We start from the raw sequence: 16,984 nt of genomic DNA, 5'->3' as shown, positions 1-16,984 counted from the left end.
CCCAGTCTCCTGGCCTCTTCCCAGGTCTTTCTCGACCTGCTGGGCTCCTCTCCAGGGGGTAGCCACCGAGCCATCCTCTTGCACCCAGCCACAGATGGAAGACGTTTTCCAGAGGAATGCTCTTGGGTGAGGTATATCATTGCCTGTTTTGCTCTGGGTCAGTTTTATTTAAAAAGAGCACGGACCTTCTCTGTTCAAGGGCCCTGAGGCTCTGTGGGGACAGCGTCCCAGGTGCCTCGCTGGCCGGAGCTCTCCTCGTCAGCGTCCTCTTCCTCCGCCCGGGTCTCCAAGGCCTCGCTGTGTGGCTAAAGGTGCCCTATCTGTCGAAACAGCCCGCGGGGAACGCGTGGCTCCCGCTGAAGTAGCTGCTCCCATAGGTGGCGGCGAGGCAGTGCCTGGGCTCGGCTGTGATGGCCATCTGCATGCTGAGGGCCGCGGGCAGCGGCACGGGACACACGTCTAGGGGCTGCAGCGTGGGGTACAGGGCGTGGAGGGACGAACCGGTGCCCCCTGAGAGCAGGGTCCCCGAATGGTGGGGCCGCAGCGAGTCCCGATAGGCCAAGCACAGGTCCTGCACGGGGGTCTGGAACTGGGCCAGGGCCGTCGCTGGGGGCTGACTGAGGCCGGCGTAGGCGGGTGGCTGGAACAGCACCTGGGTGGGGGCTGCGGGTGTGCCAGGCACCATCGCCAAGGCCTGGCTCTTGACCGCAACGGCATCCTTGAGGACGTTGTCATAAGCTCTGAAAGGAAAGGACTTGGGTGAGACTTGGGAGGTCAGAGGCCGCAGCACCAGACACCTGCCTTGCTGAGTGGGATGCCAGGAGATCTGTGTGCTGTTTCTGCCAGGTCTCTCCCAGCCTGTGCTCACTGCCTGCGGCACTGCCTCAGCTGCTCTCTGACTAAACTCAGGCCTCAGATCTCAGCTTGGATCTACTTCCTACAGAAACCCTCTTCCGACCCCTCAAGACTAGCCTAGCTGTCCCTGCAGCCTCTCTGCACTGTACCACCCGGGTGGTCAACACCGCAGACGACTAACTTCCAGGTCACTACCTGGCCCCCTGTGCAGCGTTTGCACTTCAACAGGGGGGACTAGTCTGCTTTCGTTCATCACTGCATCCCACACTGGGTACAGTGCCTGCCCGGAGAGGGCAGAGCTCCCGGTGCTTAGGCGAGCACAACCTCTGCCTTCAAGGCACTTCTGGACCGCTCCATCCCTGAATGGGTCACTTGTGAGCTGGCAGACTTCAAGCAGGTTGTCCCCAGAGGCCTAAATGTCTCCATCTAAAAAGGGGGATGGAACAGGTTTTTTCCATCTCAAAAAAAAACACAAAAAAACAAAAAAAAACCCCAGCTTCCCAAAATAAAGCTTTTTTGGAAAACAAATCCATCAGAGGCTTCAATAAGAAAGGTGCAAGAGAGGCTGCAGCAGGTCTGAGCAGGGGGCTACCCCAGAGAGACAGCCTTGGGGAAGAGGCCAGGCCAGTGGCTCAGTATCTAGGGACAGCCATCCTCACTCAGGCCGGACCACGTTCTCTGGCCTTGGGCGCCTTCTAAAAGGCACAGATTTAAAATCAGGGCTAGGGAGCAGGACTGGCTTCAGAGGAATGGGACAAAGGCAGCTGCACCAGGAGGCTGAGAGGTGGCTCTTTAGGGGCCTGGCCCCGTGGTCAGTGGGGCCAACATCCGGAAGATGCCGCCAGCCGCTGGGCGGCAGAGAGTCCAGGTGCAGCCAGGCGGGAGCTTTCTATTGTCTCTGTCCTCCTCCCTGCAGTCACTACTGAGCTCTTTTGCCTCCAATATCAGTTTCAGGGTGTTCTGTCTATGATGCCTTTAAGCATCCCCTCTGAAACACTGAATACTTCCTCCCCAAGATTCCCAGGGACCCTTGCAAGGAGGCTGTGGCCTCTTACACGAAGCCACTCTGGGCTTAGCCGACTAAGAGCCAGCTTTGTGGCCACTTCTGAGAAAAGCAGCTCATAATGAGGGTCTTTCAATGTGATCACCCAGAAGACTGACTGATACACTAGGTTAGTCAAAGAGCCCAGACACTCAGAAAAATGTGCACAGAGCCCTTCTTCTCCCACACTCTTGACCTGAAAACTGCAAACCCAAAGCTATTCAAAATGGGAAGGACTAACTCCCCAAATCCCAGTTCTCTCAGGAGTCACCAAGGCCCACTCTCCGTGAGCCACCAGCCCACCATAAGCCTCAGACTGCAGGAAACTGCCTGAGGTGGGCCTTACCAGCAAGTGGAACTTCGCTATTTCAGAAACACGAAGGATCAGGAGAGGAACTTACACCAGCAGGATTTCGATGCACGTGCTGAGGTGTTCCAGGGAGTAGTTTGAGATCCTCTGCAGGTCTCTGGTCCAATAGGGAGAAAGCTGAAGGCAAATCCTAGAGGCCCCAACGCAGGCTGCGGCCACCACAGAAGGCTGGAATTTGTAGAAAATATGATCTGAAAGAGAATCACAGAGAGAGAGAGAGTCCACATCAGAAAGCCTAGCACTGGAGTCCTGCCTTGTGCTCCCTGGGAACTGGCAGACAAATGATTAGGCCCAGGGTTGTTCACTGCACACGCACACACACGATGAAAACTTAAAACAGCATGAAGTTCCATTCTTGAATCTTAAAACACCTTGGCTCTCTCAGGCTGGGATTTCTTATGTCAGCCTAGAGCAGCAATTTTCAAAATATCGCCCCTGGCTTCCAGGGGCTGCCAGCGGCTTGCTGATAGGCTACAAGCAGAACTGCCAATCATCTGTCCTTCCTTTGGCTGCTAAGGGTGAACAACACACCATGTCAAAGGCTTCTTTTTGAGGGTATGACTGAAGCCTACTTAGTAGCAAAGCCTGGCCCACAGTACACACTCACTGAAAATCTGTTGATAACACGAACAGATGAATGAACGCCTATAAGTGTTTGATATCGTAACTAAAACTGGAACTTGACTTACATTTACTGGGGAATCTGTCCCCCCCACCCCCCAGCTTTACTGACATACAACTGACAAAAACTGTACTTATGTACGGTGTATAGCATGTTTTGGTACATGTACACACTGTGAAATGCTCTGAGAAGTCATCATGTCCTACTAAGGTATCTGGCAACATGGCGAAGCTGGTGCTGCCTACGTGCAAAGGCAAACTGTTGAAATTCCCACAAGTCTCGTGAAGAAGAGGTGGTTATCAGTGCCTTCCCATGCTGTCTTAAACTGTTTGTGACTTTCAATGATTTCAACACTTGTCTGTTAAAATATGAATTAGGTAGGGTGGTCTGGTTATAGGCACAGAGTCAGCCTCCCCAGGTTCAAATCCCAGCAATGGCCTCGGGTAAGTTACTTCATGTCTTGAGTATCAATTAAGGAAACATACGTAAAATGAGAACAGCAGAAATGACTTTCACGTGAGTCGTTGTGCGGCTCAAATGAGAGACTGTGCGCAGAGCACTAAAGTAAGGTGTCAGCTACACAGTAAGTGCTCACTTAATGCCTGACAGCACAGTTGTTGATATTGTTACTCATAACCATTTTGGTTTGCGATGGGTTATCAGCTGGTTATATCAACGGTATTTCTGACCTAATGTTGTACCTAATACCTAGATCTTAAGACATTTCAAATAAAAGTTACCAGAGTAAAAGTTTATTGCTAAAGCAGCTGTAAACATCATCTTCTCTCCCACCCTACCTGTAATGATGATAACTCTTCCCAAATGACGTACCTGTGAACCTGTGCTACTCAGATCATTTGTAGTGCTCCAGGTCAGTGCATAAAAAACTACCAGGTGATCAGTAAACAGGCTACCAGCTGCCTGCATGCAAGCTGCTATTGCTCTCTTACACGTTATTGCTAACATGTGGGTGAATCCTTGCTCCTTCTCTGCATATCCCTGTGAAGTGGGGTGGTCTGGTGATTTGGGTGGACGGGCCCCTGTCAGCAAGGACTCCCTGGGGCAGGCCTCTCAGGGCCCCCTGACCCCCGGCCCCATGTGGCTGGGGAAGGGCAGACAGGCCCTGACATCCGCCCCACCTTGCAGGGTGACCTCCAGGAAGTAGTGGGCGTATTCCTTGAGGCACTCTTTGGTCTTGCGGGGGCAGGTGGTGGGCCAGCTGTGGCAGTGGTGGTCCTTCTGGCTGACGGAGGCCAAGAGGTAGTAGTCGAGGAAGTGGGCGGGCGTGGGCAGGCAGAGGTTCCAGCCAAAGGCCTCCAGCAGCAGCAGCTCTGTGCCCAGCAGCTCCTTCTTGGTGAGGGAGAAATTCTGGCTGCTCAGCATCCTCGTGCTGTTGATCTGCTCCAGCTTGGGGACGTGGTCTTCCCTATCCTCGAACTTACCTGAGGGAGAAGAAGAGGTTACTGGGAGACGGCACTCGCTGTAAAGGCCCACCTTCAAGTACCCGGATGGTGCTGGCAGGGAGAAGAGCTAGCCCAAAGACACACACTCCAGATCTGTCACACCTGGGCTCGAATCCCCACGCCATCACTTCCAGCTGTGTGATCATGGAAAGGTGTCTCACCCTCTCTGTTCCTCAATTCTCTCACATGTAAAATGGAACTTATACCTCCTAAAGCTTTTGTTAGATTCAATGAGACAACGCACACCAAATGTTCAGACCAGCATGTGGATCACAGAAGGTGCTCAACAACAGCAACCGCAGCAAGGGCCTGGGGAATAAGGCGGCCCTCCCGTTCGGGCCTCACTAATTCAACCTCAGGACTGGTCGAGGGGCCACAGTCACAGTGACCTTGCAAACCTGGCCCTGTCCCTCCAGACAAGGAAAAGTCCTTTGGTGGCTCCCCAGGATCTTCAATACTGAGTTTAAGCTGTCAGTGGGTTCTTTGTTTGGATTCCCTCAGAAACAGTTTTCTTAGGAGGCGAGACTAAGAAACATCTGTAAGTAGGAAAAGACAGGAAAGGGACAAAAACCAAAAGAGTATTTTATCTTGAAGAGGTGTCTGCACCCCTATGTTCACTGCAGCATTATTCGTAATAGCCCAGACAACCAAAATGTCCACTGACAGATGAATGGATAAAGAAAATATGGTATTTATAGACAATAGGATAGTATTCAGCCATAAAAAGAAGGAAATCCTGTCATTTGGGGCAACACGAACGGACCTTATGGGCATTATGCTAAGTGAATAAGTCAGACAAAGAAAGACAAATATTGTATGATATCTCATACGTGTGAAATCTTAAAAAATCAAGCTTATAGATTTTCTGGTTTGTTGCCAGAGTGGGGGTGGGGTGGGGGATGGGTGAAGATGGTCAGAAGGTACAAACTTCCAGTTACAAGATAAATTAGTCCTGGGGACGTCACGTAGGGTGTCGTGACTATAGTTAACAATACTGTATTGTATACTTGAAAATTGCTGAGAGAGTAGATCTTAAAAGCACTCACTGCAAGAAAAAAAATTCTATGTGAGATTATGGATTTAACTAAACATTGTGGTGATCATTTCACAATATATGCATGTGTCAAACTATACTACTGTACACCTTAAACGAATGGCGTATCCCAACTGTACCTCAATAAACTGAAGAACAAAAAAAGTGGCATCAGGTGACTTCCAAGGTGAGGCTCTAAGAGGCCTTTCAACTCCTGCCTTGGCCCGGCCTGCGGTGCCATTCCCAGATCTCCGTGTAAGAAGCAAGTCTAGCCTACTGGAGACGAAGAGGCCACAAGAAGGAGAACCAAGGTGCCCAGGTGACAGCCAGCACTGACTCTCACACACGTGAATGAGGCCACCCTGGACCTTGCAGGCCAGCGGATCCTCCAGCATCTGTGTGAATGAGCCCGGGGGATTGCCAGCACAGGAACTCCAAGCAACCCACACCACTGCCGTTTTAAATCACTACGTTTCAGGGGGATCTGTTTTGCAGGAACAGGTAACTGGAATACACTCATATCAATGCACAATGGCAAAAAGATGTCACACCCCACAGACAGACGTGTCACACAGCTCGGGAAGTACTGAGGAATGACGACATACCGAAAAGTCCCAGAAATAAACTGCATGAAATAAATCCGCATGGAGCTAGATACAAACAAAAATAACACACAAGCCCGGGGTTATCCCATTCAAGGGTCAAGGGAACAGCGTATTTCCACAGCAATGCCCCCGGGGCAGTCAGCAGTGGCAGCCTCCACTGCGGAGGGCTCCGCAGGCGGGGGGTGTGCAGGCATTACACCCTCACTCAGGGGGAGCCATGCACCCCGCGCTGCGGCCGCGGCCACTGACGTTCTCTGCAGGCACCGTGCCCCCCCTGCCTACGAGCCTTCGTCCGCACAGCCCCTCTCCCGGAGCACCCTTCCCCACCACCTCTTCACTCCGCCAAGCTCGCTCTGTCCTTCACCTCGAAGCCGCTGCCCCTTGGAAGCCTTCCCTGACCACAGTCCCCACATGCTGCCCGACGTCCACATCAGACAGCGCGCCCCGGTCTGGTCACCTCGGCCTCCAAGCCCAACCTCACTGGGTGCAGAACAGCTGCTGCAGCGGGTGTCGGAAGGGGCAGTGGGCGACCCAGTTGCGCTCCGAGCACACATCTGTGCCCGTGAAGGGAAGCACCAACAAAGCGTCCACACACCTGTGCACAACTGCCAGCGCCCTCTGACCCAGTTCTCAGCAGACGCTCACGCTGGCTGAGAGATAAGGAAGTAACCCCTGTGGGCAGCCGCCTCTGCAGCAGATACAACACATTCCTCACCAAGGCCTCAAAAGATGTCACTGAGAAATGCAACACCAACTCTGGAAAGCATCTTTCTTCTCAGGGAGACAGGCAACAGCCCCCTGGGTGGACAGAGATGGTGACGTGAAGCTCTGGTGCTTGCCTTGGAGGAGCAGAGATGATGCTGACAGGTGCCGGAGCAGCTTACAGCAACCCAGACTCACCTCCTTCCCGAGCCCCATCCAAGCATGGCCCTGCCTCCAGAGCACACACCTTCTTCCCTTGCCTCGTACCAGGGCAACTCTGGCAGGAAAAGGCAAGGACAGAGTTGCCCCTTCCGCAAGGGGAAGAGGCTCTTGTATGCTGAAATCCTGGGGTGGGGGGGGACCTGCTTACCAGGCCTTGCCGCCTTCCACAGCCCCACGGCCCTGTGCCCTCCCCAAGCACAGGATGCAGCCACACTTGGCATCTGACCCCTCCTCCAGCAGGGCAGGCTCATCCCCTCAACCACCTTATCCCATGTCCTCCAGAGCTCAGATCAGAGGCCACGCAGTGTCATCAAGGCACTTCTTACACTCAGATAGTTTAATTTCAAATATTAGTACCTGACCATTAATAGGTCATTGACAAGTGTGAGCCCAGAAGGATAGGAACCATGTCGCGCGCATTTGCTGGTGTGCCCCCAGGTCTCAGCACAGTCCCCGGCACACAGTAGATGCCCAATGCCTATTTGTTGAGAGAATGAATGGTTCTCTCTGGATAATTGAATTGTAGGCTATTGGTTTTTTTGTTTGTTTTTTCAGCTGCACCGTGTGGCTTGTGGAATCTTAGTTCCCTGACCAGGGACTGAACCCTAGCCCACAGCAGTGAAAGTGCCGGATCCTAACCACTAGACCCCCAGGGAACTCCCCGTAGGCCACTGAATTGTTCTCTGATGCTTCTGATTATCTGTATTCCCTAATTTTCTCTCCAGCAATTCATGTATACTTTCTGCAATTTAAAAAGAAAGAAAAGGGAGACTTCTGCAGTGGTGCAGTGTTTAGGAATCCGCCTGCCAACGCAGAGGACAAGGGTTGGATCCCTGGTCCAGGAATCTCCCACATGCCACAGAGCAACTAAGCCCCTGCACCACAATTACTGAGCCTGCACTCTAGAGCCCACTCACCACAACTACTGAGCCCACTCGCCACAACTACTGAAGGTTGCATGCCTAGAGCCTGTTTTCTGCAACAAGAGAAGCCACCACAATGAGAAGCCCGTGCATCCCAACCAAGAGTAGCCCCTGCTCGCCACAACTAGAGAAAGCCCACATGTAGCAACAAAGACCCAACACAGCCAATAAAAATAAATTAAAAAAAAAAAAGAACGAAAAAGAGCCAGATGCTTAAAAAAAAAAAAAAGAAAGGAAGAAAGAAAAAAGGAAGAAACGGGACTTCCCTGGTGATCCAGTGGTTAAGACTCTGCTTCCATTGCAGGGGGCACGGGTTTGATCCCTCGTCGACGCAGCCAAAAAAAATTTTTTTTCCCAAAATTGTCAAGGTTTCCCTGAACCTTGGGCTGACCCGAGCCAATGCTGTTCGCAGGCACTCAACAGCTAGAGCTCTTTTCTTCCCGGAGCACAGGGGGCATGGTGAAGGTCAAGGCTCTGGCAGAAACGTGCATCGTGCCAGCAGTGGCACTAAGACCCTCCCATGGCCCTGCTGGCAGCCAGCAATCTATTCCGATGGGCAGATGTGTTCAATTAGGTTAATTTCTTCCTGCCCTCAGCGCTTTTCAAACTTTTCTGAGTTCTCCTTCTCCTCAGCCACCAGAACCAAAAGGATCACCCTCCAATGGAAGGCGTCATGGACTACTGGGGAATCTTTTTTTTTTTTTTTTTTGAAAATCAAAGCCTGCTTTTCCTCTGCTCCCACACTGGGGAGGCTACACGGGGACCCACTGCGCTGCAGAGCAGAGCAGAGCAGAGCTGGGTCTGAATCCCCCAAGTTAACCCTGGACCTAAAAGCACTAAACTCCACAGGCTGTTCACTTCTTCTCTAGGAATACGCATCACATGGAGAAAGCAAGGCCATGCAGGATGCAAAGTGCTGTAAGAAGTGCCCAGCACACAGAACCGGACAGAGCTCCCATGTAGGGCTGGGCACCGGGCTTTGTGCTGGGCACACACCGGATCCCCCCGGGTAGGTTCTGTTCGGAGCCCCAGAGGCTCAGAGCAAAAGTGCACACGAGCACTCAGCTCCACACCTAGGAACGACCCCGCAGCCCCTGCTCTTAGCGAACACCGCATTTGACAGCCAGCGAAGATTTTATGAGTTTCCTGGTGTTGCACGTGCCCGGCAGACGTTTCCTCCCCTCCTCCCGTGACCGTGAGCCGGGCGGCCCTTTGTCCCCAGCTCGCCACCACTGAGCTTGCTGCTTGCTCTTTATTGACAAACGGCACAGACAGCAGATGCCTGGGGGTCTCCAGGAGGGTCCCCTGGGAGGGGCGGGGGACAGAAGTCCCAGTCTTTCCCAGTCAGACAAGAGCCACAGACTGTCTTCAACTTGTTTGATGCACTTTTTATTTGGAAAATTTTCAAATCCACAGGAAAGACGAAAGAACAGAACAACGAACCAAGATGACCCTTCCCCAGCTTCACCGACTGCTGACACGGAGCCACACAATTGCTGTGTGTGTGTGTGTGTGTGTGTGTGTGTGTGTGTGTGTGTGTGGCATAGAGGGGGGAGTGGTACATAAATACTGGTTCTGCTGCACCATTTTAATTAAGTTGCACACACGACATGCCACCTCTGGATACTTCGGAATCCATCCCTGAGGTCATTTTCCTACACAATCATAATGCTATTAGCCATCCCAAGAACATCAGCCTCAATGCAGTAACATTTTCTAACATTCAATCCATATTTGACTTTCCCCAAGGGTCCCGCAAATGCCTCTGTACCCTTTGTTTTTCAGATCCAGATCCAACAAGGCTACACGTGGTGTCTGTTACATCTCTTTGGTCCCATTCTTTGTTTGTTTTTCATGACACAGACTCTTTGGATGAATCTTTTGTCTTGTACAATGTCCCATATTCTGGATTGCCTGAAAGTTTCCCTGTGACAAAGAGTTTGGGCAAGGAAACTACTAAGGTGACGTTTTGTCCTTCTCACTGGATCACATCAGGAATTATACATATACAATGTCAGTTTGTCCCAGCAAGAGCGATGCTAAGTTTGATCACCTGGTTAAAATGCTGACACCAGATTTCTCCATTTTAAAGGTACCATGCTCCTGTGAAATTAGTAAGTCATCTTGTGAGGGGACACCTCCAGACGAAGTGAATATCCTGTTTCCCAACAACCTTTCACTCCATGGTTTGGCATCCTTTCCTGGGTAAATTATTACATTGGGGTTGAAAAAAAGAATTTTTAACAACTCTACCGTTTCATCTACATTTTTCTTTTTGGATATTCACACTGTCCCAAAGTGGAACAGTGGGAGCACTGTCAACATACTAAAGCTTACAAACAAATCCTAAGCCTATCAAAGCATTCACCTTGAATCTGGGAGGCCGGGCACATGCACGTGAGCCCTCAGTGTTGGTGGTGACTGCTCCCACGCTCCCAGGGCTGGTGCAGAGAGAGCCTGGGCCACTCCTGACAGGTCACACAGTTAGTCACTGGACTGATGACCGTGAGTCTAACAAGTGGCCTAGACTCTTAACCACAGAGTAGGCCAGGGGCAGACGCTGCCAGCCAGCAAGCCTCAGCACTCACACACTGGCTTTTCTTTTTCTTTCTTTTTTTTTAAAATGGAATTTAAAAAAATTGTAGTAAAACGCACATAACAGAAAATGTACCATTTTAACCATTTTTAACTGTACTGTTCAGTGGCATTAAGTCCATTCCCACTGCTGTGTAACCAATCTCCAGAATTCTTTTCATCTTGCAAAACTGAAACTCTATACCCATTAAACAACTCCGTTCCCCTCCCCCAGCCCGATAACCACCTTTCTTTTTTCCGTCTCTATGAATTGACTGATCTTCTTCTACCTACTGTCCTGACAATCAAGCCTTAAAGCACACCAGATTCATGACTTCTCTGTAGTAGGGTCAAGAGAAGCAATATTTTTAATTGCTAAAACAAAAACAAAAGAAAACAAACAAAAAACCCCCAACTCTTTATTTTGGAAATTTTTAAATACACCAAAAAAAAAAAAAAAAAGAAAGAGAAAATGTTATAATGAACCCCCATGAATGCACTATGCAGCTCTACGATCTATGATCTATAACTGTCTTCAGAAAAATTCTTAAACAAAAGGTAAACAACAGAGAATGGGACCCTAAAAAGCCAGAGTTGCCCATTTCTCATGCCCAGGCCCAGTGCTGCCCACTCTCTACTACACAGGTCCCAGTTAATCCCCCCAGCAGTCCTTCATGCCTGGCAAGATGCCCATTTACAGACTCATTCAGGATGACCTGCTGCCCATTCAGGAGCTAAACCTAGGCTCAGACATGAGGCCAAAGTTTCCTGGCTGAAGAGAACCAGGTTTTCATGTAACAACTACTAAAAGTATTCTTTGCTAAAGAAGTGCAAACAATGCCTTTAAAAACAGGCAACAGGGACTTCCCTGGTGGCGCAGTGGTTAAGAGTCCAGCTGCCAATGCAGGGGGCATGGGTTCGAGCCCTGGTCCGGGAAGATCCCACATGCGGCGGAGCCACTAAGCCTGTGGGCCACAACTACTGAGCCTGCGCCCTAGAGCTCGTGCTCCACAATGAGAAGCCCATGCACCACAATGGAGAGTAGCCCCAGATCGCCACAACTCGAGAAAGCCGGTGCACAGCAACAAAGACCCAATGCAGCCAAAAATAAAAATAAATAAAAATTTAAAAAAAAAAAAAAAAAACAGGCAACACTGCTCTTTCTCAAGAAAGGCCACTCTCCTGTTTGAAAGTCTTTTTCCCCCTCTTTTCATCTGAGAATGAGAAACAAAATTTGATCAGGAATCGAGACCCCATGGCCACCCTCCTCCTTCCAGCAGCCCCCTGCCCTACTCTGTAAGCTGCTGCTGATGAGGGAAGGGAGGGAAGCAGGTCAGCGGTAAAGAGCGGCCCCCACGGCGGCCTGGCCCTGCAGAAAGGGACGGGAGGTAGAGGAGGTGGGGACCCGAGCGAAAGAGAAAGCCCTGGTGGAAAGGGCTTTTCACCAGCTCCTGGGAGAGGAAGCACTGGGCTCTTTAGTTCCCAGGCTGGGCCAGGCTGAATGGAGACCTTTCTTTTTTCTTTTTTTGATTTTCCTTATTTCTTTATTAGCTATTTATCGGAATATAATTGCTTTACACTGTTGTGCGTTTCTGTTGTACACCAAAGTGAATCAGCTATATTTATACATACATCCCCACAACCCCTCCCTCTAGCGACTCCCTCCCACCCTCCCTATCCTAGCCCTCCAAGCCATCACCCGTCATCTCCCTGTGTTATGCAGCAGCTTCCCACTAGCTATCTATGTTACATTTGGCAGTGTACACGGAGACCTTTCTGATGCGAATCCTTCCTTCCTCAGATTCTTCCTTCAGCGGAGGGGAGAGAAGTGGGGCATGAGGAGGGGCAGGCCCGGCCAGCTTTATTTATGGCCAGTCCTGATGATATTTACCTGCTATCAGGAGCAGCCTGGATTCTGGGGGGAGGTCCTGACTGGTAACAGGCAAGAATGCCACCCTCCCCGCCCCCCACCTCCCCCCACCCAGGACCTCAAGTTCAGGCTCAAGTACTAGTTCTCCATCCTCACTGCTGCTATGACCTGTGTGATTTTGGGCAATCACTTGGAAACCTACACAGCCAAACATGGTCGGGAGGGCTCAAGCAGATAGTAGGTATCGTGACCAGCACAGGATCCAGGGTACAGGAAGTGCTCCACAAACGTAGCAGCTGCTGCTATTATTTACTGAACATTGTACTTACTCTCTGCCGCCGGGAGCTGGGTAGAGATGAACTAGAGTTGGCAGCCAATGCTACAAACACTTTCTTACAGGCTCTGAAAACGGGGTGGAAATAAGTCCAACCAAAGGCTCCCCCAGCCCCAACGATGCCACTGGCTGGGCTGTGCCGGACCCCCAGAGTGGCTCCAGCTTCCTTCCCCTGGACTGTGACCTTGAAGTCCACCCTTCTGCTGGGGGTTCCAAGGTTCACAGAGAGGGCGGCTGAGGGCAGCTTGGGGTCCGAGGCCTTTCCCAAATGGGTCCTCCCCACAGGGGCGGGACTTTCCCAGGTCTCCCAGCTGATTAGCGAGAGGCGGAGAATCCACACACCAGGACGTGAGCCCCAGAAGGCAGGGAGTTTCACGCTTGGCTCCCCTCGCATACCAGGCTCCACGCACAGCACAGCAGGCATCAAGCAATGCACGCAGTCCCCAGGGAGGGGCAGCCTCCACGGACCATGCTTCTTATGCCCTTGACAAGTGAACTCAGGGCATCCTGGGAACAACCCCAGGGGCTGCGAGTGTTTTCCACATGGAATCAGATGCTCAGAAAGGTTATAAGTGAGTTGTCCCAATCGCCCAGCTATGAAGGGCGAAAGCAAAATGACAAGTCTGGCTGGCTACTTATCCCATGAGGATGGGGACCACATCTGTCTTGTAGAACATTACAGATTCCCTTCACCTAGCACAGCAGCCAGCACAAATTTAATACTCAGTAGTTTTTTAAAAAACGAATACATACTGGCTCCAAAGTCCAGAGCTTTCTAGACCACAAGCAGGAAATCTCAGATACAGTCACAAAGATCCCCGCAATCCCAGAAAGTCTCCAAAGTGAGTGTATCTACCTGGGCGCAGGAACTCCCATGGATGTGGGTGTCAGGCCAGCCGCAGCCTCCCCGTCTCACCACCCTATTCTCCACAAATACTCACTGCCATCAATCCTCTTGCTTATGCTATTTAGTAATTTAATTCCAGAGCCTTTCCACTAAAGATTCGTATGATCAGCAAGACTTAGTTTTTTCTTCCAATGGAAGAACTGAAGTCGCAAGAGTAAATCTCCAACAGGGATACTTTCTGTAATAAAGAAAAGCCACCCCTAGAGGATGTGGAGAAAAGGGAACCCTCCCACACTGTTGGTGGGAATGTAAGTTGGTGTAGCCGCTGTGGAAAACAGTACAGAGGTTCCTCAGAAAACTAAAAATAGAACTACCATTAGGACCCAGCAATCCCACTCCTGGACATATATCTGGAAAAACACATGGTCTGAAGGATACATGCACCCCAATATTCACAGCAGCACTATTTATAATAGTCAAGACATGGAAGCAACATAAATGTCCATCGACAGATGACTGGATGAAGAAGACGTGGTACATATATACAATGGAATGCTACTCAGCCATAAAAAAAGAATGAAATAATGCCATTTGCAGCAATATGGATGCAACTAGAGATTACCATAAAAAGTGAAGTCATGAAGAAAAAGACAAATACCGTATGATATCACTTACACGTGGAATCTAAAATATGACACAAATGAACCTATCTATGAAACAGAAACAGAATCACGGACATAGAGGACAGACTGGTGATTGCCAAGGGGGAGAGAGGTGTTCGAGGGATGGAGTGGGAGGTCAGGTGTAGCAGATGTAAGCTTTTATATATCGACTGGATAAACAACAAGGTCCTACGCTATAGCAGAACTATATTCCACATCCTATGACAAACCATAATGGAAAAAAATATATTAAAAAGAATGTGTGTATATATATATATATATGTATAACTGATTCACTGTGCTGTAAAGTAGTAATTAACACCAACACTGTAAATCAACTGTTTCAATTTTAGAAAATTTAAAAAATAAAAGAAAAAAAAGAATAGCCTCCCCTCCACCCATATCGGCTTTTCATTAAAAAAAAAAATGCTCTTTGGCTTTTTGTAGTTATTGAGGCCAGAAGGTTGCTTCCTACTTGTCCCCAAAAGGACATTGCTCATATTTCCAGCAGACAAGTGTCTTTCCGAGGAACCAGGAAAGAGACAGATTTTGAGCAACCTGATGGAGAAGCCAGGAAATTACACCCTCCAAAAGGCTGTTTGACTTAGAAATGCAGCACAGACGGGCAGAGTGAGCACGGCGCCGAGTCACTCTGGGTTCTCTGGAGGCTCAGCCACTCATTGGCTGTGTGGTCTGGGGCAAGTCTCAACCTCTCGTGCCAGGGCAATGGGAGTAACAGGAGGAGACAAAGCGTGGTGAGGATGACACAGAAGCGCGCCCAGCACTCAACAAGGACTGGAACACGCACTGCTTATAAACCTCTGTTCGCTTCAGGACCGACTGTGCAGTCACGGTCACAGGCGCAATGACAGCTTCATTTGTGGACAGGATTTGAGGTGGGAGAAAGCCTGGAACAGAGCAAGAAAACCCTCCAGCTATAAGACTGATCCAGGGGTGGTCTTCAGGGAAGGGAGGAAGCTGTGAAGACCACAGCAGGTGGGAAGCAGGGAGACTGCCTGCCACACACCACCCCCCTTCCTTGGAGACCCGCAGCAGATGCGCTGCATCCAAGATCCCCAGCCCCTGCAGGGATCTGGAGGTTAGGAAATGTCCTGCAGAAACAAGCCTGTAATCTCAGCCAGACCTGGGCGTCAGGGTGACACGGCATGAAGGTGAAGCTGGGACCTTGCCTGGCTGAGCTCCCTTCCTTCCTCAGGACACAAAGACATGCCCTGAAGGAACGTCCACGGTGCCTGTCACTGAAGACTCCTTCCACACACACTGTACTTACTGTTTGCTGAGCCTGGGACACAGATCAGGTCCCCGTCCTCACCCTGCCTCATAGAGCCTCCCTCCCTCCTCTCCACAGAGCAAGGCTGTTCTGTGGCGGCTGCATCTCCAGTCTCCGGCAGAGCAGAGCTCAATAAACACTGAATGAATGAATGAATGAAAGCACATGTCTGACAGGCTGACTCAATTCCTGAGTCCAACTGTGGAATGGAGGTGAGGTTGCAAGTGGTTGTTTTCTCCAGGAAGAAACTGTAAAAATGCATCCAGCCAGCTGGGTCACACACTGGCTTCCCTTCTGGCTGCAAGGACTTCCCCATCTCAGGATGGAGCAACTGGTGCGATGACTTCACGTGGTGGCCCCAGCAAAGCCCAGGCTCCTTTGTGCTTCTCTTTACAAGGGACCCAAGTAACTTCACTGACTGTAAAAGTAGGGGCCATGGGATGTGGCCCCTTGTCGTGTACATGGCTGGCATCTGGGGCCAGGGTCTAGCAAGTGCTTCAGGAACAGAGGAAGAGAGTTCTCCCCTGTAACGAGGGTCACTGCTTTGCAGGATGCCCACTCCCGGCTCACCAGGGGCTGCTCTGGACCGGGCCTGACCAGGCTGCTGCCTGCCGGAAGAGCTGAGAAGGAGTCCTTCTAGGCTGCGGTGCTGAAGGCATGGATGTCAGGGGCCCTGGTTCCTTTGTTGTTCCAACCTCTCTGCTCAGAGAAGGGCGGAGGGGGAGGGGAAGGGGGAGGAGGGTGGCAACCTGGCCGCCTCTCTCAAGGTTAGAAGGGGAGCCACTTCCAGACGGGAAACTCAGTCCTTAGGGCTGAAGTCTTCATCCGGGTCAGCTAAGACATGGCTCGGCAGACTTGGAAAGCAGAGGAGCCAGGCATCTCCCAGCAACCTCTCCATTTGCTGATTTGAGTCTTCCTGCTACAGCCAAGGAGGAAAGTGATCTGATGTGGGACAAAGGCTGCTGTTGTGCAGTGGCTGAGAGCAGGGGCTCAGGGGGGACAGCCACCTGGGTCCCCATCCTAGCTGTGTGCCCATGGGCAAGTTACCCAACTAATGGGGAAAACAACAGTGCCTACTTCACAGGATTGTTCTGAGGATTAAATAAGCAAATCCACACAAAAAATTCAAAACACTGCCTGGCATAAACAATCAATATTAACCATTCCATGATTACTGAGGCCAGGATCTGCCCTCCAGCCCCAAATTCTGATTATAGAAAAAAAAAATGCAGTGAGTTTGCAAGGAGTTTTTATTTTATTCTTTTTTTTTTTAATTTGCATTTCCCTGATGACATACGATGTGGAGTACTTGTTCATATACTTATTTGCTATCTGTGTATCTTTTTCAGTGAGGAATCTGTTAAGGTCTTTGGCCCATTTTATTTTATTTAATTTTTTATAAATTTATTTACTTATTTATTTTATTTTATTTATTGGCTGCGTTGGGTCTTCGTTGCTGCACACGGTATTTCTCTAGTTGCTGCGAATGGGGGCTACTCTTCACTGTGGTGCTCAGGCTCCTCATTGTAGTGGCTTCTCTTGTTGTGGAGCACGGGCCCTAGGTGCATG

At 50.4% G+C, this 16,984-nt stretch overlaps 1 protein-coding gene across 1 annotated transcript in view; it reads right to left on the bottom strand.

Annotated features, from left to right (window-relative positions):
* Positions 1-316: 316 nt before the first annotated feature.
* The window catches only part of CCNJL (cyclin J like), a 54,058-nt gene continuing 37,390 nt past the window's right edge, over positions 317-16,984 (bottom strand). The window contains exons 3-5 of the mRNA XM_057749138.1: positions 4,029-4,331; positions 2,299-2,458; positions 317-740 (exon numbers count right to left, since the gene is read on the bottom strand). Coding sequence (XP_057605121.1) covers positions 317-740; positions 2,299-2,458; positions 4,029-4,331 — 887 coding nt within the window. The remainder of the gene's footprint in view (positions 741-2,298; positions 2,459-4,028; positions 4,332-16,984) is intronic.

Source organism: Hippopotamus amphibius, chromosome 1 (assembly GCF_030028045.1).
Source record: "Hippopotamus amphibius kiboko isolate mHipAmp2 chromosome 1, mHipAmp2.hap2, whole genome shotgun sequence".
Classification (NCBI taxonomy): Eukaryota; Metazoa; Chordata; class Mammalia; order Artiodactyla; family Hippopotamidae; genus Hippopotamus; species Hippopotamus amphibius.
The sequence above is the reverse complement of the archived record's forward strand: the minus strand, read 5'-3'. Positions and strand labels throughout refer to the sequence as shown.